Genomic DNA, 26,480 nt, shown 5'->3' with positions numbered 1-26,480 from the left:
ATATGGAGGAAGCCACTAGAGACATTAACAAAAGGTTTTTTTTCTCATATTCTATTAAGGAGCGTCACAGTAACGCAAGCGATGAAAGCAAAACTCCAAGAACACAGCATGGAAATTACATCATCGCCTTTTCGCTTTTTGAAAATGCTGTCTTCAACTTCTCCAACAGCCAACATGATCATCTGGACTCGCTGCAGGTTGACAAAACCACTTTCTGTGAGATAGCCCTGTAAAATACAAAACAATGAGGTTGAAAAGCAAATTTATTTTGGTAGCAAACAACAGAATGCTTTGAAAAAAAAAAAGAACAGAAAATATTACCCCAGTTTTGTGCACCACGTTTTTATAGATGTTAACCAAGCGATCAATTGCTCCCTCCCTAGAAAGGAAGCAAACAAAAGCATGAGACCTTTCATTTAAAACTACAGCAGGTATACTTGAAGGACAGTATATGCTCATGTACCTGATCTCCAGAGATGGCAGATGAGGAAGAAAGTCATTTCCAACAAAGAAGCACATAAAGACCCAGTCATCAACGCTTCTTTCAAAATCAAAAGTGAAAGGTAAACTGGCCATAGTGAGTTCTCTTTCTAAATACTGCAACACAGGCAAAAGACACCAAGAACCTTAGTGAATGAAGTTTAACATTATTCATACACAGGGGATTTACCAACTGCTCCCACCTACCTCTCGCAAAACACATAAGCGGATGAAGATAAATTCTTGTTCAGAGGCAGGAAGGCTGTCTGCAAACTGATCATGCTAAAATAAAAGGAAATAACTGAATTACATCCAAGCTCGCTTTTGAGTTTATCCTGCTCCATTTTAAAGCATACTTGGAAAAGAGCAAAGAGATGCATAAGCACTGGTTCTCAAGTTCTTATGCCAAGCATGCATCTTACTACTTTGTATGTCTTAAGTTACTGATTATCCTCCTTGCCAGTGGGAAAAAGAAAGAAAACTAATAAGTGAGAAAGTTAGATTCTGCATAGTATTTATATGCTACAGAAGTATCATTAACATGAAAGGAAAGCCAGGCAATTCCACTAGCATAATTTGTATTACGCTTCAGACAAAACTGACAGCAAGAATAACGTGAGGATATCATTAAGACACAAATTAGTTCACACCAAGAAGAATTTGCAGAAATATCAGAATTCTTACCTTGCCTTGTTTTTCTCTGGGCAAACCTTGACAATCTTTAACCTCGTGACCCATCTGGTTACAAAGAGCACACGGCTTGGGTTTATTTGGTTTAAACTCTTCCCTAATTATGGTGAAATTTGGTTCGTGTGTGGCTAATCCAAGCATTATTAGATCAGCTACCAATCAAAAGAGAAGAGTAAAATATAATGAAAGACAAACATTCAGCATTTTCTTAAAACCACATTCTGTTTTAAACAAGCATTACCCACAAACTACACAGATAGTACAACTAAGTGAAAGCCTGCCCTTTGGCCACAGACTGTGGCTGTCAAAAACTAACAGATACACTGGATTATTTATACAAATGCAAACCAAATTCTAAACCCGACAGCTCAACACAACCAAAAAACAGCACAAGAAAGCTTAACAGGAGATACACTGTCAGCAAAGAACTCACCATCAGCCCCGCACAGACAGTGATGAGTGTTCGGGTCATGGTTTGGTTGAGCTACATGAAAGAGAATTACACAGCTTTGGTTCAATAACGTAAAACAGGTTAGAAATAAGTGCCATCCTGCAGTTTATTACAAGTATACCTCTTTGTCTTCTAATGTAATCCATGATTTTATGTTCACCTTCACCAGGAGCACTAGCATCAGACAGGATTACCTGTGAAGATTTACAGATCAGGTAATCAATTTATGCTGCCACCCTTAAAAAAAAAAAAATCCACCAACAGTAGGTAGTTCAAGTATTCCTAAGTCAGATTCAGTATATGAAATCCTAATTTGTAGTGTCAACTACCATATTATGACTCACAAATCAATTATTTAAGAGTTTGGGTCCTCAGAGCAGACCTTAATTTTTCTCTAATTTCAGGATGAAGCTGACATATTGATTCAAACACCACTGAAATTATCATACCATTAGCTTCCTGATAAATCATATGGACAACTGATGAAACAGGGTTGTCAGAAACTTGATGGGGGTGGAGTGGTTGAGTAACAGTATAAGAGAATCTCAAAGTCAAGAAAGCTGCTATGAATAATTTTTATTGACTGACATCTACTGTGCATCATTCAAATAATAGAAAAAAATGCAGTCTGAGACAATAAACAAGTTAAAAATAAAGAGTGAAAAGAATACACACACAACGGACCGGGACATTTTTCCCTAAGATAATGAAGTGCTCCTAAAACCCTGCTTCCTATTACATCAAATTGTAGCTTGCAATATCAGATCTTTTCACTGCTTTTAAATGACATCCAAACAAATGGTGCTTTTAGATTGAGTTATTAGGATGAAATACACCTCTGAAGTCCAGCAGAAGGTGCAGGTTGCTCCATGATTAATAACTGTGCGAGAAGATGAGACGAATCTGTTGAATTCAGACTCTTCAGTCATATCCTGGCCTAACCTAATAGATCACCTTAATTTTCCTGAAGTATCAAACTGTGAAACTTACTGTCAGATTTTTCCACCCTGGGTCAGTGTTCAAACGGTCAGCGATGTAATAGCGGAGACATTTGGCAAGATTGTCCATAAACTCAGTTCCCTAAAAAGGGACAGAAGAAAATAAATTAAGCCATCATCCAGATACTGACAATTGCTGCTTAAGTGCAAGATCACTTACTGGGGTAATACAGTTGCTGTCAAATCTTTCCTTCACTTCTTCTGGAGGAAGAATGCCACCTAGAGCAATAAAGACATTTAACAGAAGTAAATCAATATGGAACATCAAACATTTTTGCACGACAAACACCCTGATGGCTACCCTGATAGTAATTAACACTTAATAAAAGATTACTTTGTTTCAGAAACAAAACAGGTCTTACCATCACATTACTTTCAGCTTAAAATTAGGTACTGGTACTCTTACAAAACCTTTGTTGCTTCAGAGCAGTGATTTCGTTACCTGTTTTGACAAAAACTAGAAGTCTCAAGGAAACCAAGCTTGCTAAATGAGATAAAACATCAGGAAATAATTTCCTTGTATATTCTACCCTACGTTTCTACTTCTTACTCACTTGAGCTCCCAAACAAGGCTACACTAACTTCCTATCTCTGAACTTCCTAAGACTCTAGAAATGCAACAGGAAAAAAAAAGTGTACCCTGCCTTTTTAACCTCTAAGGAGGCTATGCTTTCACTTGGAAGGCCACATTACTTCTGCCTACAGTCACCTGAATTAATTCCTCCAGCACACTCAGCACCCTCCAGCTACAAACACTGCTTTCACTCGAGTCAAATTACTGTCACTCTCAAACTGCACTGATGTTGCTCTGTTCCTGAGTTTAAAGTTTCCAATCAAAGAACCTGCCTTTGCTTGCAGTGCATTCCTTATTCCTGTGCAGCAACAACTTCACATGACCTCTACTGCTAAGCCTCAACTAATTTTTTGTTAGCACCCAGAAACATTCATTCCTTTCTGTAAGGATAGTGGGAGGCTAAGCAAAACTCTGTTTATCCCTGTTTTTCTGTTCACTTTCTTCCTGAAGGAATTAAGAGAACACAAATCCATTTCAGGCAGGAAGACAGAAAACAAAAGTGACATTTTACCTTGGATCTTAACTTTGGTGAGAAAAAAAAACAAAGATCCACTACACCCTCCTACTCTGTAATGCACAGAGATATTTTGAGAGCACAACACCCCTCTTCTAACCCTTACTGAAACACTAGAAACAAAAAAGGTGACTCTGACTTGAAAAACAACATCAAGTATTGTCACAGCTTTACCTTTGGCCAGAATTTCTTGTCTTATTTTTTGCTTCTCTTCAGCAGCTTCCATGCCCTCTTTTGATGCTCTGAATCTTCTTGACCGCTGCTGATTCATTTTTGCACGCGGAGCCTGAAATAGGCATCATAATGCACGGGTCAGTCACCACATCCACACAGTTATTTTCCATCTGCTGGTTGTTCCTGGTTCTCAGGACAACCCTTCTGAAGTTGGCCAGGTTGTGAATATACAACCATTTAACACAGGGTCTCTCCATAACCAAACCTGGGATTCTGTTCACCCTGCCACACGGCAGCAGAGCTGGGCAAATTTCTGAATAGGTTTCTTAAGCCTCTCAGCAAAAGCACGCATGTGTAACTGTACCCTCATCTCAGAAACACACAGTGCTCAAATGCATCATTTGTAACATACCCCTTCTCCAAAAAGAAGCTCCTAACACTGTATACATAGCTCTTTGTGCTTTCAAAATACCAGAGCAGACAGTACTCACTTACTAGTTAGGACACCTATGTGGGATTTTTAAAAGGATACATCAACATTTACTTGTTGGATTACTTTCACATACACAAACACATTAGGAATTTTTGCACTTGTGTACCTTTAAGTAGGAAAGTTTTTACTTGAATTCATCTTACCTTGGAGAAGCTGAGAAGCCTAGAAAAAGCTTAGCAGTCCTACCAGAAGCCTGGTAGGCTATTTCAGTGTGCCTCAGCACACAACGTGGATACAAATATATTCAGTGAAGGTTTTAATGAAGTGTGGTATCTTCCATTAGACTAACTGATGCACCAGCAGGATGGGGATAAGGAACAGAGGAAGACAGGCTCCAGTGACTAGTCAAAGCTAGACTGTGAAACATTTCATGGCATAATCAAGTCACAGCTCACTTTAAGTGCACATGCTTAAATGGCTTTCTGGTCTTTCCCAGTCTGCTGCATAAATCATTACTGAAGTCATAGAATAGAAGAACACGTGAAATAACTTCAGAACTTTACTGTCTTATGGAAGTTTCCTGCTTTGCCAAAGCAAAGTTCAGATTGCAGTAGACTACATGAGCCAGCTGATGAGACCCCGTGGGCTACATTCTTTAACAGTTTTGAATACACAGAATTAACTGCATATTTAACCTCTAAGTTTTTTATTTTGGAAAACTATCGTCCAGTGGATCTTATGAGAGTGGAGGGCAGCAAGCCTTGTTGCAGAAATAGTCGTTAGTAGGAATTAAACTCAGTCAATACTTACCACTCCATCTATAGCCATGTAGAGAAGTCGCCTTGGTCTTACAATGTTGAAGATCCTGTCAATATACTCAAAGATTGCAACCATCATTTCATCTTCATTTTTAGGTGCTGGCCTACAACGTAGAACATTAAATTTAACATGTGAAATGCTACGAATGAGTCCTACTTATAGAGACAAAGGAAACTGCCTTACTTGTCTTCTGGATGTGTACAAGGGTGAATGATACCATTCATATCCAAGTACAGATTATCAAACTCCACCTCATTAGGGTTTGGTTTGCTTGTGTCAATCGAAGCCTTGACGCCATTGCATTCTTTGGCCTGCAAAAGCAGTTGGAACAATTAATTCAGTATTCAATCATGCAAGCAGAACAACTAGTCTACAGAGTATTAACATACAGACTCACAGGAGATCACAGAATCATTAAGGTTGGTAGGAAAAGATCACTGAGACCACCCAGTCCAAGCATCCACCCAACACCACCATGCCTGCTAAGCCACGTCCCTCAGTGCAAGGTAAACACTTCTAAGGCAGTAGAAAAAGACAGCAACAAATTCCCCTAAACAGAATTACCTGGAATTTCATGCTTACACTACTTACTCAGCTTTGTTTCTAAGGCCTTTATAAAATCAACATTACCTGAAGGGATAACGATGACTTAAAGCTGAGCCAGTTCACTCCTGCTGATCACCGTATGTATTATACATTTTGTTCCAAGGAACTTCCACACTGTGTATTTTCCAGATAAACTACCCTTCTTACTGCCAGCCCCATACAGGCTCCCTCAAAACGCAGGGAAGGAGATTCAAAGCGCATAATATGACGTGATGATTGGGACACGACAAGAAACGTCAAAAATCTCTTCACCTTAAAAGCTCATTGTTTTAAAACAACTTTCAAGACTGGGACATCTAAACAAACTTGTATCACTTCCCTAACCCACAGGAAGAAGGAAGCAGCAGAAGCCAGTCGCCTATGGCTGATCACACTGGAGAACAGCAGGTGACATGACAAGCTCCCCAACAGTAAAAGTAGGTACATCGGAAAGAAGCAAAGTACAAGATTGAGCTAGAACACTTCCTCTTACCAGATTCCACTCTACAAAGGAAAGAGATCCTTTCAGATCCCACCAGGCAAAAACTGCCATTTGGAGCATATCTTTATTACTTTTCTTGGTTACTACCAAATGCACCAAGGCGCTCACACATCCCTGAACTCTTCGGCTTCTGACTCTGAGTTTGACTGCGGATGCACTCAGCATGCTAAATAACTCCCAGCCCCTACTTTGCACCTGTGAAATAAGCAGACTTTTAACTATGACTGCCTCCCTTTAGGCCAGTACCTAACCAGACATGAAGCTCAGGTCACACTGTGGATGGTCAACTCAATGCTGAATTATAATTGCTCTAAACACTTCAGATCACCGATGTTCTCAGAGCTCTTCAGCATGATTGAAAACTCACACATGGTAAACCCAGATGCACAGAGAAAACAAATGTCAGCGAACAACCAGGAAGGAAATTAAACACCAGTAACATCCATGCCAGAAGACACCCTTTGACCAAGAGGACATCAAATTCATTTTAAAAGACTTGATGACTGGAAGGAGTTATAACGTATCACAGAGTTGCAATGAGGAGTGCAGCTTGGCAAGCAACGCGATGCTATTCCATCCAGGCTGTGCTCACAGGATTCAAGGAGGCAGCAGGAAAAGTGTTCCCCTACTGCTCCTCCCACCCCAGTGAAACTTGTCAGAAGCTGACCAACATGCACCCGGCACCTCCTCTGAGCTCACACAGCCCCTGCAGCTGCAGGAGCACAGGCTGCAATAGGAGCAACGTCTGCACTACATTCCTGCAAATGGATTTTTAAATACTGTAGGCTAATCTCCTCTATTTCTTTAAAAAGCTGAAATTCTGCCAACTTGCATCTTTCTCCTCTTAGCTACGCCAACAAGCCAAATTTTGACAGGTGGGATCAGGACCAGCTCGGTTCTTTCAGAACTCACAAACAAAAAAGAGCATGTTGCTGCCCTGTCTAGAACAAGAACAATCCTTTGGTTTTAGCAGGAACTAATTGTCAGGTGCAAACACTGCTCTGCAGCTTAAGATTTTTATCAAGTTCCTCTGGGCAGCGAAAGCCCTGATTTTAAAAGAGCACCCATTCTGGTTTACATCAGATAAGGGGACAAGCAGCTTGTCTTGTGTCCTACTTGATCTCCCATCAAACCTCTTGCCAAAGCTGTGACATCAAAGGCTTACAACTATGTGATACGGAAAATAAAACTGCCCTCTCCACAGATCTTATTTCCCGTCTTGAAGGTAAAGCAGAATAAGCACCATCTCCCTTAGATGGCTATGAAAGCCATTTAGTTGTCATCTGCATACTGCTAAGTCAGCAGCTTTGCCATCACCCACTCACAAACCCATCAGCTTTTTAATGCAAACGTCTTGTAAAAGGTTTAAGTATCTGGGAGTGATATCTCTTGTGATAGAACTAAACTGTTCATTTCTAATCTACAGCTGCTTTTGAAACCATTGAAAACAGATCTTCAAATATGATACTTTAGTAGCAGCTTTATTAATTTGTATGAATCTGATTAAGAACCTTCTCCCCTGGATTTTATATTATCTTGGAGATCTTCCTCTTATTCTTCCCGCTCAGCTTAAGAAAAAGATTAATCAGATTTAAGAAAAAGAAATAACCTAGCAAGGTAAGAGAACAAGGATCAGCTCTGTCATATCTCAAAGAGACAAGCTACCCACAGATACAAAACTTCTGATTAGAAAGATTTATAAGCAATCCTAAGATACACACAGAACTGATTACATTGTGAGAGAAATTTAAATTCCTCCACAGTAAGACACAGCTTCTCACCACTGTCCTAGGCAGCTCTCAAATCTGTAACCAGGTACGAATATCAAAAACTGTAGTTAAATGGGATTTATTCAGGTGCTGTCCTCTCTGTACACACACTGCACTCCTAAGTCAGAACAAACCAATGTGCATAAGGAAATCTGCTCTGATGCTCCATTATGGCCAGCCAATTTCACTCTAGAGAATTTGTTATATTGTTCCTTCTCTTTTAAGATTTGCTGTTACAGTTTCAGTTACTGAACAGACCTGCAATCACATACACCAAAGGTACCTCTGCAGGTACCTTTCCTTTACCTGAACTCCACAGCAACTGGGATTAAGTCAGCATTTAGATAGGTGTTTATTAACATGATGGAAGCCTTCTGCTTTTACAGAAAGCTTTGCTGAATTGTTACCGCATGAAAATGTATCTGCCATTTAAATTGTGACTGCTGTTAAGCACACAGATCTTAAAGCACTATCCAGGAAATAGTGGAAAGTTTATAAGACAAAAAACGTCCACTAGTAGTAAACACAAAACTGTAAACAATCTACATGTACTCTCACAACCGCCTGCATTCATTCATTCAGAAGAATGCTGCTCTGGAGCAGAACAGCTGAATTTAACACTGAGTGATGGCTGTAAACAGGAGTGATAATTAATAGAGACACCGTATTCACAGTCCTGCTTCATTGCTGGAATGGATATTCATAGAATCATAGAATGGCCTGGGTTGCAAAGGATCACAATGCTCATCTGGTTCCAACCCCCTGCTGTGTGCAGGACACCAACCAACAGACCAGGCTGCCCAGAGCCACATCCAGCCTGGCCTTGAATGCCTGCAGGGAGGGGGCATCACAGCCTCCTTGGGCAACCTGTTCCACATCAGATGTACTAAAGGAAAGGGGGGTTTGCTGATGAAAAGCTCACACCCCACAGCCTGTTATGATGCTGACTGCAGGCAGAACAAGCCATTCACCTACATGAGTTTCCCACTGTGACCGAACAGCATTCCTCAGATCTGCTTCATAGCAACACTTGTAAATCAGAAATTACTTCGTTTGGTGGCAGCTCCTCAAACCTCCGGCATGCACCGCAGTGCCAAACTCACACCCCGCAGCTACAGGTCACACAAACTCTTCACACTGCACTGAGGGAGGCTCAGGAGCCGTAAGGACGACAAGCAGAGTACCCTGCAGGTCCAACGTGCGGTTCACCCAAATTTAAGGCACCGCTTCACTGCCTAAACCTGAAACCCCGCGGCTACGTGAAAAGAACCGAACGCCAACCCCGACTCCCGCTGTGCTGCACAGAAACCTCACTTAAGGCAAACAGGTAACACGTGGAGGCTGTTTGGCTCTCACGGAGGAGGAATTGTTCCCAACAGCCCGGCGGAGCTCCCGGCCCCAGCTCCGGGCGCACACGCACGCGTAGGGCCGGGAACCGCGCGGGCACCACGCTGCCTGCCCCCCTCCCCCTCTTCCAGGCCGCCCCCTTCACCTTCTCCTCCACGCAGTTGACGATGATGGACGGGTACTTGCGGCTGAGCCAGCGAAAGAAAGCCGGTACTCCCATGGCGGCACTGGAACGCCAAGGAACGGCCCCGAACGAGGCGGCGCCCAACGCTTCCGGGGCTGGAGAACGGCGCGGGGCAGCATGGGGGCCGGGCCGCCATCTTAGGGGCGGGAGCGCCTACCGCGCACGCGCGCTACCGAGAGGCCGCAGCGGCCTGGGGCTGCGCGGGGTATGAGCGGTTGTGAGGCGGGTTGTGAGGGGGCGACGAGTCCAAGCCCTGCACGGCACCACCGTGCCCAACAACCACGTCCCTCAGTGCCACATCTTCCTGTTTCTTGAACACCTCCAGGGATGGTGACCACCCTCCTGGACAGCCTGTGCCACTGCCTCACTGCTCTCTCAGAGAATGTTTCCTAGCAGCCAACCCGAACTTCCCCTGGCACAACGTGAGGCCGTGCCCTCTCGTCCTAGGGAGCACCTCGCCTCACACAGCCTCCTTTCAGGTGGTTGCAGACAGCCAGCATAAAGAATCCCCGTCACGTCGCTCCACCCATTGCATAAGCAAATACTATTAAGTTAGCCGCGCGGTGATGTTCAAATGGAATTAAAATCTGCAGGTATTAAAAAGGATTAATAAAATTAAAGGAAGGTTTTTGTGCTGGGCTGCACCCTGTCCCTTGCACGTTCCGGGGAGGAGGTGAGGAAGGAGCCCGGCTCTCATTAACAGAGCCAACAAACCTCAGCACTGCTTGTGGAGTCAACTGCCGACCTGGGGAGAGGAGCCCTGCTAATTGGCTGTGCAAAGCATTAACCCAATATTGGATTTCTTGTCGCTCCGAGCCTTGCTTGGCTGTTGGTAAGCCATTTTCTGTTGTCACTTCTCTTACAAAATCTGTGACTGGAATAAATTTCCCCATCGACTTTCTGCTGGCAGTACATCTCTTGTATCAGCTCGTCCTTTATCTGCTCCTTACAAAACACATCTTGATTGAAGTTTCCTATTATATCGCTCTTCCTGCTGCAATTTAGCCTATAGTAAGACAAACTTAGTATGAACACACTGTATTGAGGGGCAATCAGTTGTTTTTTTCCTGATAACACCAAAAAAGAGACAAATGCAAATGAAATATGATCATCTTATCTCATAATTACTTGTGTAATCAAGCTTTGTTGCAGTATTATTATTATTGTTGTTTATTTTTTTTCAAACATTTCCTTGAAAAGTTAATCTACATTTTGCTGGGCGAATGAAAACAAATAAATCCTGCAAATATCCTAAAGCGGAGCTAAGCTGCAGCCAGCACAGGACAAGCAAGAGCATGGTGTAAAGATGGTATTTTAGTTGGGTCATGGCTCTTCTTTTCTGTAACAACTGGAGGGCATGATGCTCCTCACAATTTGGCATCCACCAGCTGTTCATGGCCGTGAAGAGAAAACTCTTCCTGTGGGAAATCTAGGACTGTTTCCTTTGAATTTTTCTGAGAGATGAAATAATTGAGAAGGAGTGAAAAGACAGCCTGCAAGAGCTACGTGTGAAAATGACTCCTTCTGGTATTCCCCTGACACTGCTGTCATGCAAACAAATTTGGGGGCTGCCCAAAGTGTGTTACCAAAAACTGTAACCAAGCAAACTCTCCAAACCAAGTGATAGTTTGCAAAGCAAACACTGGTCTATTAAAGCATTGGGTGCATGGGGATCTCTCCACAAAGCTTGCACACCTCGGAGCTATAGCACTCTCTTTATATACATTCAACACACGAATATTCATACAGTTTTCACAAAGCTCCCAACTATCCCCAGAGCTGTCAGAATTGGGGATTGTCAGAATATTATATCTAACTTTGCACCTGCATCTGTAAACGGAGGGGTTCTGGTGAGTCAGTTTGCCTATAGTTGCAGATCTATAGCGATCACTCTTTGACATCAACAGGACTAGATTGCTCTTGGGTGCCTCCCCATGTCTACACGAAGGGGCATATGCTTATCTGGAGCATCAAGGGATCTATTCTTTGAATACTAACTAAACTGTTTGAGTCTTATGGTATCAAATGTACACAGTGATGAGTAAACAGCTGCTTTGGCAATGCCTGTCCTGGGTGACTCAGTGGACAAGGCTGGCTGATGCAGGAGGCAGCAGTGGGAACAGTAATGCTGGCTGGGACCTCATCCCACAAGGCAAAGTCATTCTGTCTTGGGGAGAGCGGGAGGGGACACTCCAGTCTCAGGGCAGACTCTGAAGTTCCAAAAGTGGAGAGGCACTTACTGGTTTAGCTTTTTATTATTATTACTATTTTTTACCATCCTTTTAAATTGTTTATTGTCCTTTCTTAGGCAAAAAGTTCTAATGGAGCAGCCGGAATGGACTTTCGGGCTGAACTTCAACTCTTCCTCCTGTCCAAACCAACATCTTCTGCTTCTCCAGATGAACAGTTGCCTCTGTAGCTTCTCTGACACAACCTGGAGGCTGCAGGGAGCTCACAGCTGTCCACACGGCAGCTCAGAGGACACCAGTTCCAGTCCTGCCCTCTTTCTTCGGGCTCACCTGGGGGCTGCAGGGTGCTCAGGACTGCCTGCTGGACTCCTCCTGTTGTCCTGGAATGGCAGCAGCTCGGAGGACACCAGTCCAAGTCCTTCCCTTTTCCTCAGAGCTTGGGAAAAAAGGGGTGGGAGATTCTGGGGAAGGATGAGGATGGAGGATGGGAAAGGAAGGGAGCAGCAGCTGGAGCTGGGGCTCTCTGGCAGGTGGTGACATTTCAGTGCTCAGATGGAAGTCAATGGCCCCTGGTGTGCCACCAGATGTACTGACGTCTGCAGGCAGGCATGGTGTTATAGTGCTGGCCTGGCTCTTATGGAGGTGGATCCATCTCCATTGTTTCTTCCTCTGGATGCACATCCACCACCATGGGCTCAATGTTGTCCTTAGGTGGATCAACATCCATTGGTTCAGGTTTGCTGCTGCTCCCCTGAACCCTACGCTTCTTGGGTGGGGGAGGATCCATGGTGGGAAGGAGGAAAGGCTCCTTCTAAATTGCTGCTTCTTGTGCTAGAAGGCTGCACCAAGACACAAGTCTTTCAGAGACTGGAGTTCCGTTGTCAGAGTCCCTGTATTTATAGCAATCATCAGGGAGGTGGCTTGGGACATTACAAAGCCGTGGCAGAGTGACCCTAAGAATGTCCCATGAGAATCAGAAGATGGATGTGTTGGGCATGGGGAGCCCTCAGCCAGAGGGGTGCCCCAGTTACTGCTGATGGAATTCTGGGATTTGAACCAGTTCTCTTTAATGTTTTCATCAATGACTTGATATTAAGTAAATTTTGGATGATGCTAAATTGGAAGGAGTGTTAGTTCCCTTGAGGGTAGAGAGGCCTAGGCCCAAGATCCTGACACATGCGAGGGTGGTCACCATCTGCATGAACAAGAGCAGATGCTGGTTCTGCACCTGGGATGGGGCAGCCCTGGCTCTGTGTACAGACCGGGGGATGAGGAGCAGCCCCTTGGAAAGGGAGCTGGGGGTTCTGGCTGGTGGCAAGTTGAACCTGAGCCAGCAGGGTGCCCTGGAGCCAGAAAAGCCAACCATGCTGGAGATACCAGGCCCTGTGCTGCACAGCCTCACTGCCAGCACTGCCTGTGCTCTGGGGTCACAGTATAAAACGGACATACAGCCATCAGAGAGCATCCAGAGGAGGGCTACAGAGCAGGGGAAGGGTCCAGAGGGGAAGTCTTTGTGAGTATACATGGGTCCAAATGAGCCAGCCTAAAAGAAAACATCATGCTGATCCTTCTCAGCTAACACAGAACGAGATATTTTCAGGACTTGTGAAGCTTCTGTTTCAACCAATGTGCGTGAATATTAGTGCTTGAAAACACACAGATGCTTTCCTCATTCTTCAATGCAAATTTCCCAATTTTCTGCAGCCTAAATACACTCTAGCCTAGAAAGCTCACCACAAATCCTCCTCGCTCAGCACATCAGCTCAACACCTCCACCACTATTTCCCCTCGCTCGATGACAGCACTCATCCAGCTTTTTTTTTTTGTCAGCACCTATCCATCTGCTAATTTGCTTTTGCAGGCACAAGCTGATGTTTGGCTTTGCCTCAGTACAGCTGTGCGAGTGTGACGTGCAAAAAAGGACGCGGCTCTAAGTCCCTGCAGACACACAGCAGGAATACATGAAGACTTCTCCTTACAGTATTCTCAGTGGATGAGTGGCATGCTGATTTCAATCTGTTCAGGCTGTATTGATTACAGTCCTACTGTCCATCAGCATCACCTGTCATCATCGTCAGGCTGCCGGTATGACAGCTGTCAAGGAGCAGAATAAAGTTGACTGGCAGAACGTTTTGCATCTAATGAGTCTGTGCACAATGAAAGTATAATAAAAAATATGCTCTGGAGGAACTCGGCTATCGCTTAAATACCAGAAGAGAGATATTGCCTTAGCAGAAAGTCCCGAAGCCATCTGTCATCTGTCATTAGCTGCATGTCTGAGGCTGAGCTGGACTGAGGGAATGAAAAGCACCAGAGACTAGTGATGGGTGCCTTGTGTCATGCAAGGAGATTTAAAGTGGGCTGACATCAAGAACCCAGAATCACTCAGAAAGAGCTTAAAACTACAAAGGCGCTGCAGATTTGATGCAGTGTTCCTTCGCAGCGCTGCTCGCAGAGACTTCTTCCAGATGAACTTTGGTCTGACGTTCACTGGAAATCACATAGCAATGGTCTGTCAGTGGCGTGACATACCAGTGAGCTTACTTTTAGCAGATGAGCAGGGCCTCAGAAATGAATTACCACAGCTGAAGGATGGGCAGAACAAAGCACCGAGGGGCAACAAAGCAGGCACTGGCCTTAGCATGGTGGGGTTGTACACTCATTGTGCTGCAAGTCTCCCAGATGACACTGAGACTGCAGATAAAGAAGGAAAATAAGCTTCCAACATGGTGCTAGAAGACTACAGAGAAGTTCCTAGAAATACTTGTTGTCTACCAGGACCAGCAGCAGGACAGCATCAATGCTTCTGGTTGTGCTGCCACTGCAATGCAAAATTCATTTTCAAGCCCAATGGTCCAACGGGCAGGACACTGTCACAGTGAAGGAGGACACCAAAGAGCTTCTCTTGTGCAGATGCACGCAGGATGAGAGTTGCTCTTCCTCTTGGCACAGAAACAGAGCAGCCACTCTGACCCAGGCAGCCCTATAATGCTGGGATCCTGTAGCTGCAGAGTCCAGCTGCCTCCCATTCCAACAACCCCGCTCACACACTCCATCCTCAGCAGCACTCACTTTCCAGTTGTTGGGATAATCAACACTGCACCACTGCCGGTGTCAGACTGGGAACCTGTAAGATGAAACAAGCCAACAGATAGCTATGCTAACCATTTCTTCTCATTTTCAAGCCTTCTTCAAAGCTCATTTCTGGCTACTCGTTCTTTTTATTAAATAGAATATTGTTACCATTTAAAAATCGTTTTTGATGGACTAGACCCAAAGATTTGTGGCTGTATTCAAAGATGCTGTACTGCTTTGCAGCAGGGTTTAATTGGGGTGCTGTTTTTTGCTTTTGAACTTATCATAATTATGAACAGATTTTTTTTTAATGTGTCCCCTGGTTTCTCCCTTCGAAAGAAAATCTCATGTTTAATGAACTTAATTTTAGATAAAAGGAATTAAAAGAAGAAAATTAAAAATGCATGAAGCTCCTAGAGTCATCCAATTATTGTGATGTCCATACAGCAACACCAGCATAGATTTTACAAAGCAACTAAAAGCAGAAAAATCACTGAGGATCACCACATGTAAATTCTGTTCTGTTCCAGAATATGCTGAATTAGAAATGTACATTTTATGCATTTCTTCTTCTTGATCTGTTGCAGAAGATGATAAAGATCAAACATGCCAGGCAGCCCCGAGTAGCATATCTATGCATACCCAGAATGCTTGCTTTCTTTTTTCCAAACCAGTCAGCTCTGTAGCCAAAATATTAGAAGACATATGAGAAGATGGTGTTTTTTGCACTCCTACTGCAACAAAAGCAGCTGCCAAGCTGGGCAGTAGTAGTACTGCTACTAAGCATACTTGTGGCCTACACAGCTTCCAGAAAAACAGACTTTGGTGATGTGGCCATTAAGCACTGCAGCCCAACCACACTTCTCCTGCAGCACAAAAAGATACATTTGGATCATATACAACCAGGTACAGAAACGGACTCGACTCCCTTTTGGTCAGTGCCTCTTCTACAACTTGGTCTGAATCACAGAGAGAAATAAGCACACACAGCATGATGACATTGCTGCCCCAAGGACAGCAGCATCACCCAAGGCCACATTTCACTCTTACAGTAGCTGGCACCACTCTCACAGCAATTCTGTCAGGCTGGCAAGTTTTTGACCCAAGAGGTGTTATTTCTTGCTCACTGCTGACACCTCGTTTGTGACAACCCATGCATCTCTGTCACGCAGGATTAGCCATTACACAGGTGCACCCCTTGCCTTGTATTTGGCACAGGGCAGGAGGTGCTTGCTGTGAGCAGGGACCTGCAGAAAATCAGCTCCAATCCCCGATAACAGAAAGAAATGGGGAAGTAGCCAGTGGGTCCCAGCTGCCTTCTGGAGAAAGCTGTACAACCACCATGGGGTAAGTGGACATCTGAGGACACACCTTCAGTTGGATCTCCTTCAGAAAAGAGAAACAGAGTAAACACACATACAAGGAGGCTGTGTAGAAGACCAAGCAATCTTTATTCTGTATTTAAATGCGAATATCAACCTATGAGGTGCACTTCTGCACATTCAAGTTGTGGAAGGTGATGCTGTTGATTTGCTTCCCAAAGGCAAGCGGTGGAACTTCAATCATAGAAGTCATCAAAGTCATCTGCTTCTGGGCTGTGAGTTTGTGGACGCAAAACATCCACAGCCTCAGAGCTGCTATCGTCAGATTCGCCCCAGAAAGCTGAGAGTGAAGGCAAAAAATAAAGGGAGAATTATAAAAATCTTCTCCACGCCCATGTGACAGCACAGGCCTTATTCTTTTACAGCTCTTTTGAGGTATCTAGACACTGTGGTTTATGGAGGAGCTCGGGCTTAGGGCTGTTTTGAGGACCCCCAGCAGAGGTGTGCATTTCTGGCACTGTGATGTCACCAAGTCGTGGTTTCCTAACTGAGCTGCTGTGGAGGAACAGTGAGCCATTTACAGGGCCGACTTCATTGTTCCTCAAGGTAGTTTGGCAGAATATTTCCACTCCAAGCAATTTACTTGACCATCTGCTGCCTGAATTACAGCTTTGTCTATTATGTTCCACTTTCTCCCTCTATTTGACCCTACAGTGAAGTCACGGGATAACCATGACATCACAGAGTTGGCATAAAAATGGCAATGATGTCACAAATGGAAAAAAAACACCACTCTGTGACAGGACCACATACAGACAAAAAACGACTTCAAAGAACTGGATGGCTTTAACAAAAGGACCTGGTAATTAGCAAGCAATTTCACTGAAAAACAGAATCACATTTAAATTTGAAGTGCTCGAGAGATTCCTCGATATGTAAATTCCTTTGACCCATGGAAGGAGAGGGAAAAAAAAAAAGCAGCAGACACACAGGGAAGTACACAGAGCTCTTCACAACGAAGGCCTGATGAGATGATTCAGGTGTGAAGGTTGCCAGCTCAGTCGTGCAACAACTGTTAATTTTTCTTTTTCCATTGATTAAAAAAAGAAAACCACAACAGAAAGCCACGCTTTTATCTCCAGAAAAAATAGTTGCTTCACCACAAAAGGGCCACTGAGGAGTGCTGCTGATCAGCAACAACAAGGGGCTCTGCAGCAACAGCGTTTGAATGTTAAACTGCACCCACGACAGCAACAAGCATAGGCTGAGGGAGTCAGAGGAAACAGAAGCACAGGTGGGAACAACATTCACAGGCACAAATTCTCTTCCCCTTTGGGTTCGTGGTTCCCCAGGGCAGCAAGGCACAGACATCCTACCCCACAGCTCCCCCTGCCCTGCTCTGGTGAAACCTCTCTGCAGGTTGTGTGCAGACACGTAACATCCTTCTCTCTCTCAGCCCATTGTAGGAAGCAGCCACAAGCTAGAATGTCAAGCCTACACTTACTTCCAGAGCTGCACTGCCTGGTCCTAAAGGTTTTCAGAGGGTCCTCGTTTCTCCAAAGTTATCAAAAGAAAGTTGATGTCCCAAATGAGGCAAAAGCCTCACAAATACAGATTCAGACAGCAGGAGAGAGGCAAACTGTCAAGCTTCATACAGAAATTTCAGCTCATATTCGACTGAAGCACTGTTCACTATTTTGTGCTTTTGATGGCACAAGCTATATAAATACCTTATCTACAAATGCAGCAGCTGCACCTTTCATCCTATATCCCCAGACCCCTGGACTGCAGGTCTGCCGTGAGCAGCAGAGTGGGGCAGGCTGCACCCTGTGCTCGTTCCCATGCTGAACATGTGGGAGGAGAGCAAACGTGCCAAAGGGCTCCACAACACGCAGCTCCCCAGCAGAGAGCTAAGCAGGCTAGAGATGTGACAGAGGCCTTTCAAACGGCATCAAAGCACCCAAGGTTAATGGTATCCTGAAATCAGCTCCGATTCTGTAACTGTGAAATAAGCTTGGTATCACTCAGGGCTGTAATAGCTCCCGAGGCTGAGCTCCCAGCAAAAAACTCTCTGGTCCCAGTACCGCCTTCCTTCACAGAGTTACAGGTGAATTTGGACACCAGCATTTAAGGTAACTAGAAGTAAAATCAAATGTAGGAGAGAATGAAAACACACAGGGCCCAGAAACTGGTTTAAAAGCAAGCCTGCACAAGGAAAACAACTGTTTCAGACACACACATGTACAGACACTGTTGTATGCCCACCTATGGTAACCACACAAACACGCTGCTGCCCATCCGCTCCTGCACTCAGTATTTCAAAGAGGGATAATGCCAGATTTTTCCTCCGCTAGGCTTGAAGAACAAGGTTTAGTGGGGGAATATTGGTGGTAGGGGGACTGGATGATCTTGGAGGTCTTTTCCAACCTTGGTGATTCTATGATTCGATGATTCTCCTGCTCCTATTTGATTTAAATCACCAAGCACAAAGATCACTGCCCTTCCAAATCATGCACTGTGAAACATGTCCTCTCTGATCCAGAATTTCCCATCAGTAACTATTTGCCTGTTCCTGTGCTGAGGTAGGGAAATTCCACGTTTCCTCCATCTCCTTAAAAATGCTGTATTTAGAGGCTTTCTGCCATTTCAATTTCCCTAAGAAGGACAGGTTTTTAAGCAGTTTAACAGTTGGTTCTTACCTTTGGATTTTATAGCAGTTATCGCTCCCTTCCTGAATTCAGGCCTGCAAACAGGGAAAGATTGTAAATATTCAGCACAGTGTCACAAAACTAAAAGACATTCAATTGACTTTTTTTTTTTTTAGTAACTACTCGCTCCTTGGTCGCTGCTTTTCCCACTTGTATGTTTTACAAAAGGTGGAGAAATTATCATGCAACAAGGACACTGGTCCAGATGTTCAGGCAGCATGCTCTGGAAGCAGCACTGCTAGCACTGCTGATGTACACCAGTAGTGAATTAAGGGGACAAAGCATCACAGCTTCATCTATCTTTTGCAGCCTTTCAGATACGCAAAGAAAGTAAAGAAAAAATCCAAACAAAAATAAAAGCACCCCCCACTGATGCTCACTGAACTTCCTTATTTCCCATCCTGCCAGTGCACTCCTCCAAGTCAGCTCCTGGGTTCCCATAGCATCACCCACGTCCCTATGTAAATGTGCAATCTTCCAGCTGCCTTTGATCTACCTTGATGTATATGCAGTTGCGATTCTGTTCTGTTAAATGACTGCTCTTGTGTCTAGAGCATCACAGGCCCTTTTGAATCTCTCAAACAAGCTGGAATCATTTTGATCTTTTGTGTGTAGCGTGTGTATTGTGTTGGTGCTGTGAAATAATCACATAGGGGCAATGATGTAGGAGAATTAACTGTTATATTAACAATCCCGCAATAAGCTCTAAAAATAAAGCTTCAGCTGATTTTAATAAGGAAGATCAAATAGGAGATATTTGTGACATTACTGTGTGAACTAGTCCAACATAAGCAAATGTCAAGCTGCAATTTGAAGCTGTCGCTACAGTCAGAACACAATCAGCTGTCAAAATTTCACACAATTTGCTGCATTTCATTTAGAGACACGGCAGCTAACACATAATTACCTGAAGCGAGGAGTTAAAAATATTCTAACTACCATCAATGAAGGCATTTGTGAAGGAGATACAAGACGACAGATGATTCATTGCTCGTGTTACATCACCGTATTCAGTGAGATTTTGTGATTACAACTGGAAAGTTCAACTTAACGCAGGGGAGGTTTCATTACATTACAGCTACCTCTGTAACAGCAACTCCTCTTTTTAAGAGAAAAAAATGTTAGTTAGTTATATTCATTTCCTACAAGCTGTGAACGCCATTAGCCTCGATCTCCCTTCTCTAAAGGGATTCACAAATTCCCAGAAGTCGAACAATAAACACAGCTGAAGTTCAACTAAAATACCAAAAGAACATTTAGGTACTGGTAACAAAACAGCAGCACTAGTTAAGTACAAACAATTAGAAATATATCCTTTAAATATTTCACTCAAAAATGCGTTAGCCTTAAATAGTGCATCTGACAGTGCTCAGCATGCCATCCAAATCCCTCCTGGTTTTATTCAGTCAAACCCCACCCTACACTACACTCCAACTTCTGATTCAAATTCGCTCACTCCAAATGCTTGCTGAACACACTGCACAGGTCAGGTCCTCCAGGCTGAGGCCTTGAACAGCCAACCAGGCTGAACTCCTGCTCATTGTGCTGAGATTTCCTGACCCTCGGCGCTCCCCAGGAGGTGCCCCATGCATCCCAGGCTCAGCCCACAGCTTGTGCTTAAGAGGAGGCAACTCCATCAGCCACATCGTTTTTCCCTGGGTGTAGAGTGAGAACCCACTTGTTGCTGAGCTGCAAATGGAGAGGTGACTTCCGTGACAGACTGCACAAGAACCGTTTTGCCTTCAAGTATTTCATTAAAACAAGCTCACACAACTGACAGCTACTGTTTACACTGCCTACTGCTTCCTCTTCCACCATCAGGAAGGGAGGTGGAAAGGCTTTATCATGCAGCCTCAGAGTGACCCTCTGCTCCACTTGGTTCAGGCCACGATTGGACGTGTGAGGGCTGTTCAGGTGGATCCATAGCCCTGCTGGGCTGAGGACCACCATGCAATACCAGGACCACAGGATGAGCAGTGGAAGAGCACCCACAGCCCTGCACAACCCTGAGCACTTCCAACTGCTCCAGGGCCACCTGAAGGCCTCACTGAGAAGCTGTGGTGCAAGGACCACCACGGCCAAGAGGTGAGGCACCCTGGTCTAGTGGGTGGCAACTCTACCTACAGCAAAGGAGTTGGAGCTGGATGGCCTTTCTGGTCCCTTCCAATACAAGTCATTCTGTGATTCTAAGATTCTGAAGATCTGAAAACCTTCCCTCCTTTTCCCACCTTCCCATAAAGAAAACAGCCAGTGCTGACACAAGGGAGGGCAAAGACAGACGTTCACATTCTACCAAAAAGCCATCAGTGCATCCCCTCTCCCAGGGGAAATTACCATGCCTAAGAACAGAATTCCCTACCAAAAACAGCCCAAAGGGGTTTGAGAAAGGGCTTGTCAGAAGCTAGGTATCAGTGCCACAGATCAGGCAGAAAAGGAGATGCCAGGAAACGGTCTGGCATGGAAGCTGGTGGCACACAGAGAAATGCTAGAGGAGATGCAGAAAATGGTACCAGGAGACCAGAAATAGCAACTCTGTCAAATCGAGACTGGAAATACTGCAAGATAGCTTTGTCACAGGGAATAAAATTCTTGAATTATGTCTGAAGTGTTAGTCAAGATGCAGCAAAACATTTACATTGCAAAACACCCATATTGAGAAGTCAGGAAATTCAATCGTGAAAGTTATCGTCTGCTACGCCGAGCGCACAATAACCACACAGACCTCCAAGGAGAAACTTCAGGGCTATAAATGAAGTAAGGCCAGTTTCCCTGCCTTGACTAATCCCCTGTAGTGACCCTTCGATATCCATTTACACATTTGCTTCTTCCCTAAAATAATGCCAAACTCAACCCAGGCTCTAACAAAGAAAAAACCCAAACCGGTTTAACTTCAAAGGGCCTTTTAATCTCTCCTTTACTCTGCTGAAATAGGCTTTTTTGTGCTGAAGATTCTGCAACAATAAGAAATGAAAAAGCTCCAAGAAAATATTTTTTCCCTCCATAAAGAAAATTAATATGAAGAGGAAAAAAAAAATCTAGTAGAGCAAAAAGGCAAGTTAATAGATGCGGCATGGGGAAAAAAAAAAAATCAAGAGAAAATGCTTACTCCAGTCAGGGTGTCTTTTTGCTTTAGCACTTGTTGAACTTCAGCACTTCAGTGGCAAGAGAAACGAACGAAAAATAAATAAAAAGGACACCCAAATGCCTTAAGATAAAGGAAAAAAAATGGAAAACCACACAGCCCACAGCCACTACTTAAACAGCAAAGGAAAAGAAACAACATCACCCAAGCATCAAGAAAAACAAAACAATGTCAAGTTTGATCAGAAAGACAAACAAATTGAGGAGCGTGGGGGCTTCAGGAACACCGACACTACAGCTGATATTGCCACAGGTTTCAAGGCTGTGCGCCTCTTCTGCATGAAAGCAGTGCTGAGGCACCAGAAAACAAACCGAGTATTTATATTTCACAGGGCAGTGCTTCATAACCCTCACTGAAAGAAGCGATGCAGCTTCTCCCCAGTGACATGTGAGGATGATGCAAAGCTGCAGATTTATCTTTTAAAATCGTTTTCTGGAAACATCTAAAAGCCTTTTAGGAGTATCAAGCCAGGCTACTCGGTGCCGGTGCTTCTGATGTGACGTCTCAGCTCAGCGTGCCCCTGTGTGATAAATACGCTTTGCTGTGAGCTGCAGGACAACTCTGATGGCACTATCGTTTGCTGCTGATGGTTGACTAGAAATTGGGCATCACAGAAACGCAGTGAAGTTACAGAGTTGGGAATGCAGTAACAAATCTATTCAACATGCCATCATTTGCTGAGGAATGGAAACGATAACACTGAATTTAAGTAATTACACTGCAAACATGATCACTCTTATTGTACGATACAAAGATTGACATCAAGTTACATTTAAGATCGCCCCCTGCTTGTGTATCAGGTTGAAGAAAAAAAATACATATTCCTGCTTAGAAAAACAGACCAAAATCCATCACAGTGCAAGTTCCTTGGTAACTCTTGCTGACCGCCCTGCAGCACGGCTGCTACAGCATCACTGTTTCTGTGGTTTTTAGGATTGGGACCAGATGTGATAGCTACAGGACTTACAGAAAAACATCCCTGAGATACAGTCGACCTCTGTTAGAAGTGATTTGACAACTGAAGCTCTGTAGAAGGATACAACCATCAGGCACAGACTCACCTATATACACGTGGCTCTTAAGGTGCAGGACACTGGCTGCAGCACCCCACTCTGCCCCGTTCCCTTGCTTTCACTGTTCTCAATGGCTATTTCCTTGTCCTGCTTAATGCATACCTTGGAAAACCCTGACCCCAAAAACTTTAGGCTGGAGCTCTGACAAGAGATGCCAAACAAGTCCACAAAACGCCATCGAGATTTAAAATGATAGCAGTAACATCAGGTAGAAGATGCAAAATGAATCGAGAGCTCCTAGTTCAGCAAAGTCTGAGTGCCCCCTGATGGCCAACGTGCTGCTTTGCATGGCAAGCCAAGCATCCCATTAGTTATTGCCAGTTGATTATTAAATATTTCCTTCGAGAATAATTAAGAGGATGAATTACAATCTGAAAACTTTTATTTACATCTCATTAAATCTGAGTTTGTTAGAGGCAGCTTTTGACTAAAAAACAGCCTCCAGGGACCGGGCTGGATTACTTCCAGAATGCAGATTAATCAAAGTTTAAAATACTTTAAACCGTGCTTACGTCCTGACAAATTACATTTTTCATTTGCTTCTCAGTCTGTAACGCTGCTTTAATCTTCAGATTATTTGGAAGCTAGACAGAGCAAACAAGTCACGAAGCAAAATAAACGGCCTGCATCAAAACCACAGAACGATCCCGAAAGCTAGTGACCTCCTCTGGCTGCAGCCACCGCTGCAGGGCCGCCCAATGCCACACACATCGCCTTCTGCCCGCTCTTTCGGGGAGACTCAGGCCTGACTTATGATACCTTCTCCCCCCGAGCGGTTCTATAACTTAACCTGCTCTTTCCTCTCGCAAAACCTTCACTCTTCTGGCTAAAGTTGCATCTACGAGCAGCTCGAGAAAGTAAATCAGTCCAGGGGGAAAAAAAAAACCAAGGCAGTTTGATATCTAAGGCAGAAGCAGACAATATTTGTGGGAGAAGAGGAAGCTCTGGCATGCACCTCCGAACAAAAGGGAACAAGTGGTCTTTACTCAGAGAGCAGCTTCCTATTAAGACTCACTCCTTCGTACATTATGCCTTTCATCCCCACTCAACCACAAAATGATTTTGCTGTAGGAAATACAATGGCCGAAAAAGATTTACATTGAAAGAATCTTTAATAATAAACTGTTGCAGATCTGCCTACTTCCCCATGATTTATAATACAATAAACATCGGATTCTATTAAGTCTCATGCACTGAAGACATGCACTGAAAAACCGAATATGAAAGAGCTCAATTCTTCCCATCTCCAGTACCATAATAGTGAAATGAGCATGTATAAATGTGCTAAGAGTATCTCTTTGCATCTTTTATAGCTTGTGTGTATTAATCTGTAAAGCTTATTAAGAAAGTCATTGCTATGCAAAGCAGCACCCAATCTCTTTCTCTTGCTTTTCAACAGAGTGCAGTGTTTAGCCAATAGGACTGGTCCCCTGCCCCTCATTCTGCATTCATAACATGCAACATTTGCACAATGTATCTCTCAAAGGCTGCTGAATAGAAAGCCTTAATACTCATGTAAACAACTGCAAACCAATTACTTAATGAATCAGGCCCACACATAATGAGGTGCCAGACAAAGAGCTATAAATGCATTTTTGCGCCCAAGCCTCCGCTTTAAAGTAAAATCCCTCAGCTGTAGTTTGGGCTTAACTGGCACATCATAATTATTGTCTCCAGGACATCAGAGGAAGCCATTTTTTTTATTTAGGTCCAGCAGGGTCTTTTTCGAGGTCACTCATCAGCTCAGTGACAAAACAGCAAAGAAGAATTTATAAAAAGTACCACAGCAGTACTACACAGTTATGTTTATTCTCAAGTAGTGGGTTTCGAGACCACTTGTAAAAGCAATAAAGCACGAGAAGTGACTGCACTAAGTGGAGAGCTTACATGTGAGCGGCCAAGAAATTTCGCCGCGTCCTGACCGCAAAGCAGCACCCAGATGCTGCCACTGCTCTTCCTGCGCCGCTCCTGCCGTGCTGCCTCTGTGCAAAGTCCACTTCAAGCATCCAAAACAAGCAGTAGTCAGAAACTTCACCTTTAAAAAGGCAGGATTGCTTTCCTAGGCGTTTTCGATACGAACTTTGAGTCGCTGTAAGATTGGTTGCTTTGTTTTTTTAGGGAGCACCATCAGTACCAGCGCACTCACTGCTGCTCAGCGCTGCAAGGCATGAAGCTACAGGGCAGAGTGATGCTAAATCTATCACAAAGGAGAATTAAAAAGAGCACTAAAAAAAGGACATCATATAAATAGCATCTGAAAAACTACTAAAGATGCCAAACAGTACCCAAGGCTTTTTTTTAAATAGCTGTCATCATTAATTATACATATCTTACGTGCTTATTTAGGTGCTTATGCACATATTTAGCTGCTTAACAGCAATCCTGTAAGCAAGTTCCCCGGGGCTCTGTCCTTCTCTGCCTGTTATCCTGGGCTTCTGTGAATGATTGAAATTTAGCATTTCAAAATTCATCTACAAGCAAAACCCTTAAACTTTCTAACATTAAGTATTATTCAGAAGCTCATCCTCAAGCAAACTAAGTTCCAGAAAATAGATTGAAAAATAAAGAGGAAAAAATAAACAAGAGTTGGAGTCACGAGAGCAAATCCCAAACAAACGCACAAACGTCCTTCATCAATATATGATTACAGCTTGCCTTTATTCACTGTACTGAAGAACTGCAGGAAGGTTGTGTTCTAATTCAGAAGACAGTACTTGCAAAATCAGAATAGCCGTCTGTGTCAAAAGTGGCCTCATCAATAACAATACAAAGAAACTACAGAAAGATATCAATGCCTTATCAGCGGGACGAGTTAGAAATTTATCAGGATGCTTTAAAGTCTTTTCCTGAGTGCTATTAATGGCTGTCTTCAGCTGAGGAGCCACACAACAGCAGAGCCCACTTGCAAGGCTGTTCTAATAAGAGCAGATAAGAATCTAAAGCCAAGCCAATATTTCATGAGATGGCTGTGCTATATCCTATTTTCTGCTGCTGCTTGACCACTAATTTGATTGTTGCTGTTTGATTATCGTTACACGCCCATGAAGAACACGGGGAATATCTAACACAACTGCTCAGGGACCCAAAGCAAAGCACTGCAGCATTAAAAAAGTGTTTGTTTTTTCTGTTGTTGTTTGTGTTTAAAATTAAATAGACAGCATCCTTTAGGTAACTACAAGGCCATCGATTAAACGCGTTCGGTGTGAAAGCAAGACAGACATGCTGTAAATATCCCAGTATCAAAAATAACAGGGGAAAAAACCACCAGTCTGCAGACTGTGAAAAGCATGATCCAGTTACAACTAGTTTACATCTCAGCTACACGGAGAAGAAACCCATCACTTTATTTCTTGAAGACTTTATGTTTTCTGTCTGCCCTTTTCCTGACAACTTCTATTGTCTGGCCTCTGAGTAGCCCTACTGAGAGCAGCTGTACACGCTAATTTGTGGT

At 43.7% G+C, this 26,480-nt stretch overlaps 2 protein-coding genes across 2 annotated transcripts in view; both read right to left on the bottom strand.

The window, feature by feature from the left end:
• XRN2 (5'-3' exoribonuclease 2) overlaps window positions 1–9,615 on the bottom strand; it is a 44,936-nt gene extending 35,321 nt beyond the window's left edge. Inside the window, exons 1-13 of the mRNA XM_042813576.1 lie at window positions 9,482–9,615; window positions 5,317–5,444; window positions 5,125–5,236; window positions 3,882–3,993; window positions 2,780–2,838; window positions 2,612–2,701; window positions 1,743–1,815; window positions 1,604–1,654; window positions 1,165–1,322; window positions 688–762; window positions 464–597; window positions 322–379; window positions 120–227 (exon numbers count right to left, since the gene is read on the bottom strand). Of these exons, the coding sequence (XP_042669510.1) occupies window positions 120–227; window positions 322–379; window positions 464–597; window positions 688–762; window positions 1,165–1,322; window positions 1,604–1,654; window positions 1,743–1,815; window positions 2,612–2,701; window positions 2,780–2,838; window positions 3,882–3,993; window positions 5,125–5,236; window positions 5,317–5,444; window positions 9,482–9,556 (1,233 nt within the window). The 5' untranslated portion in view covers window positions 9,557–9,615. The remainder of the gene's footprint in view (window positions 1–119; window positions 228–321; window positions 380–463; window positions 598–687; window positions 763–1,164; window positions 1,323–1,603; window positions 1,655–1,742; window positions 1,816–2,611; window positions 2,702–2,779; window positions 2,839–3,881; window positions 3,994–5,124; window positions 5,237–5,316; window positions 5,445–9,481) is intronic.
• A 6,607-nt stretch (window positions 9,616–16,222) lies between these two features.
• Window positions 16,223–26,480, bottom strand: part of KIZ (kizuna centrosomal protein) — a 39,501-nt gene continuing 29,243 nt past the window's right edge. The window contains exons 10-11 of the mRNA XM_042815348.1: window positions 18,806–18,849; window positions 16,223–16,446 (exon numbers count right to left, since the gene is read on the bottom strand). Of these exons, the coding sequence (XP_042671282.1) occupies window positions 16,343–16,446; window positions 18,806–18,849 (148 nt within the window). The 3' untranslated portion in view covers window positions 16,223–16,342. The remainder of the gene's footprint in view (window positions 16,447–18,805; window positions 18,850–26,480) is intronic.

The sequence above is a fragment of the Centrocercus urophasianus genome, unplaced genomic scaffold, assembly GCF_019232065.1.
Source record: "Centrocercus urophasianus isolate 14NV4802_14NV808 unplaced genomic scaffold, USGS_Curo_1.0 seq_10, whole genome shotgun sequence".
NCBI classification, from domain to species: domain Eukaryota; kingdom Metazoa; phylum Chordata; class Aves; order Galliformes; family Phasianidae; genus Centrocercus; species Centrocercus urophasianus.
This window is presented reverse-complemented; position numbering and strand designations above follow the sequence as displayed.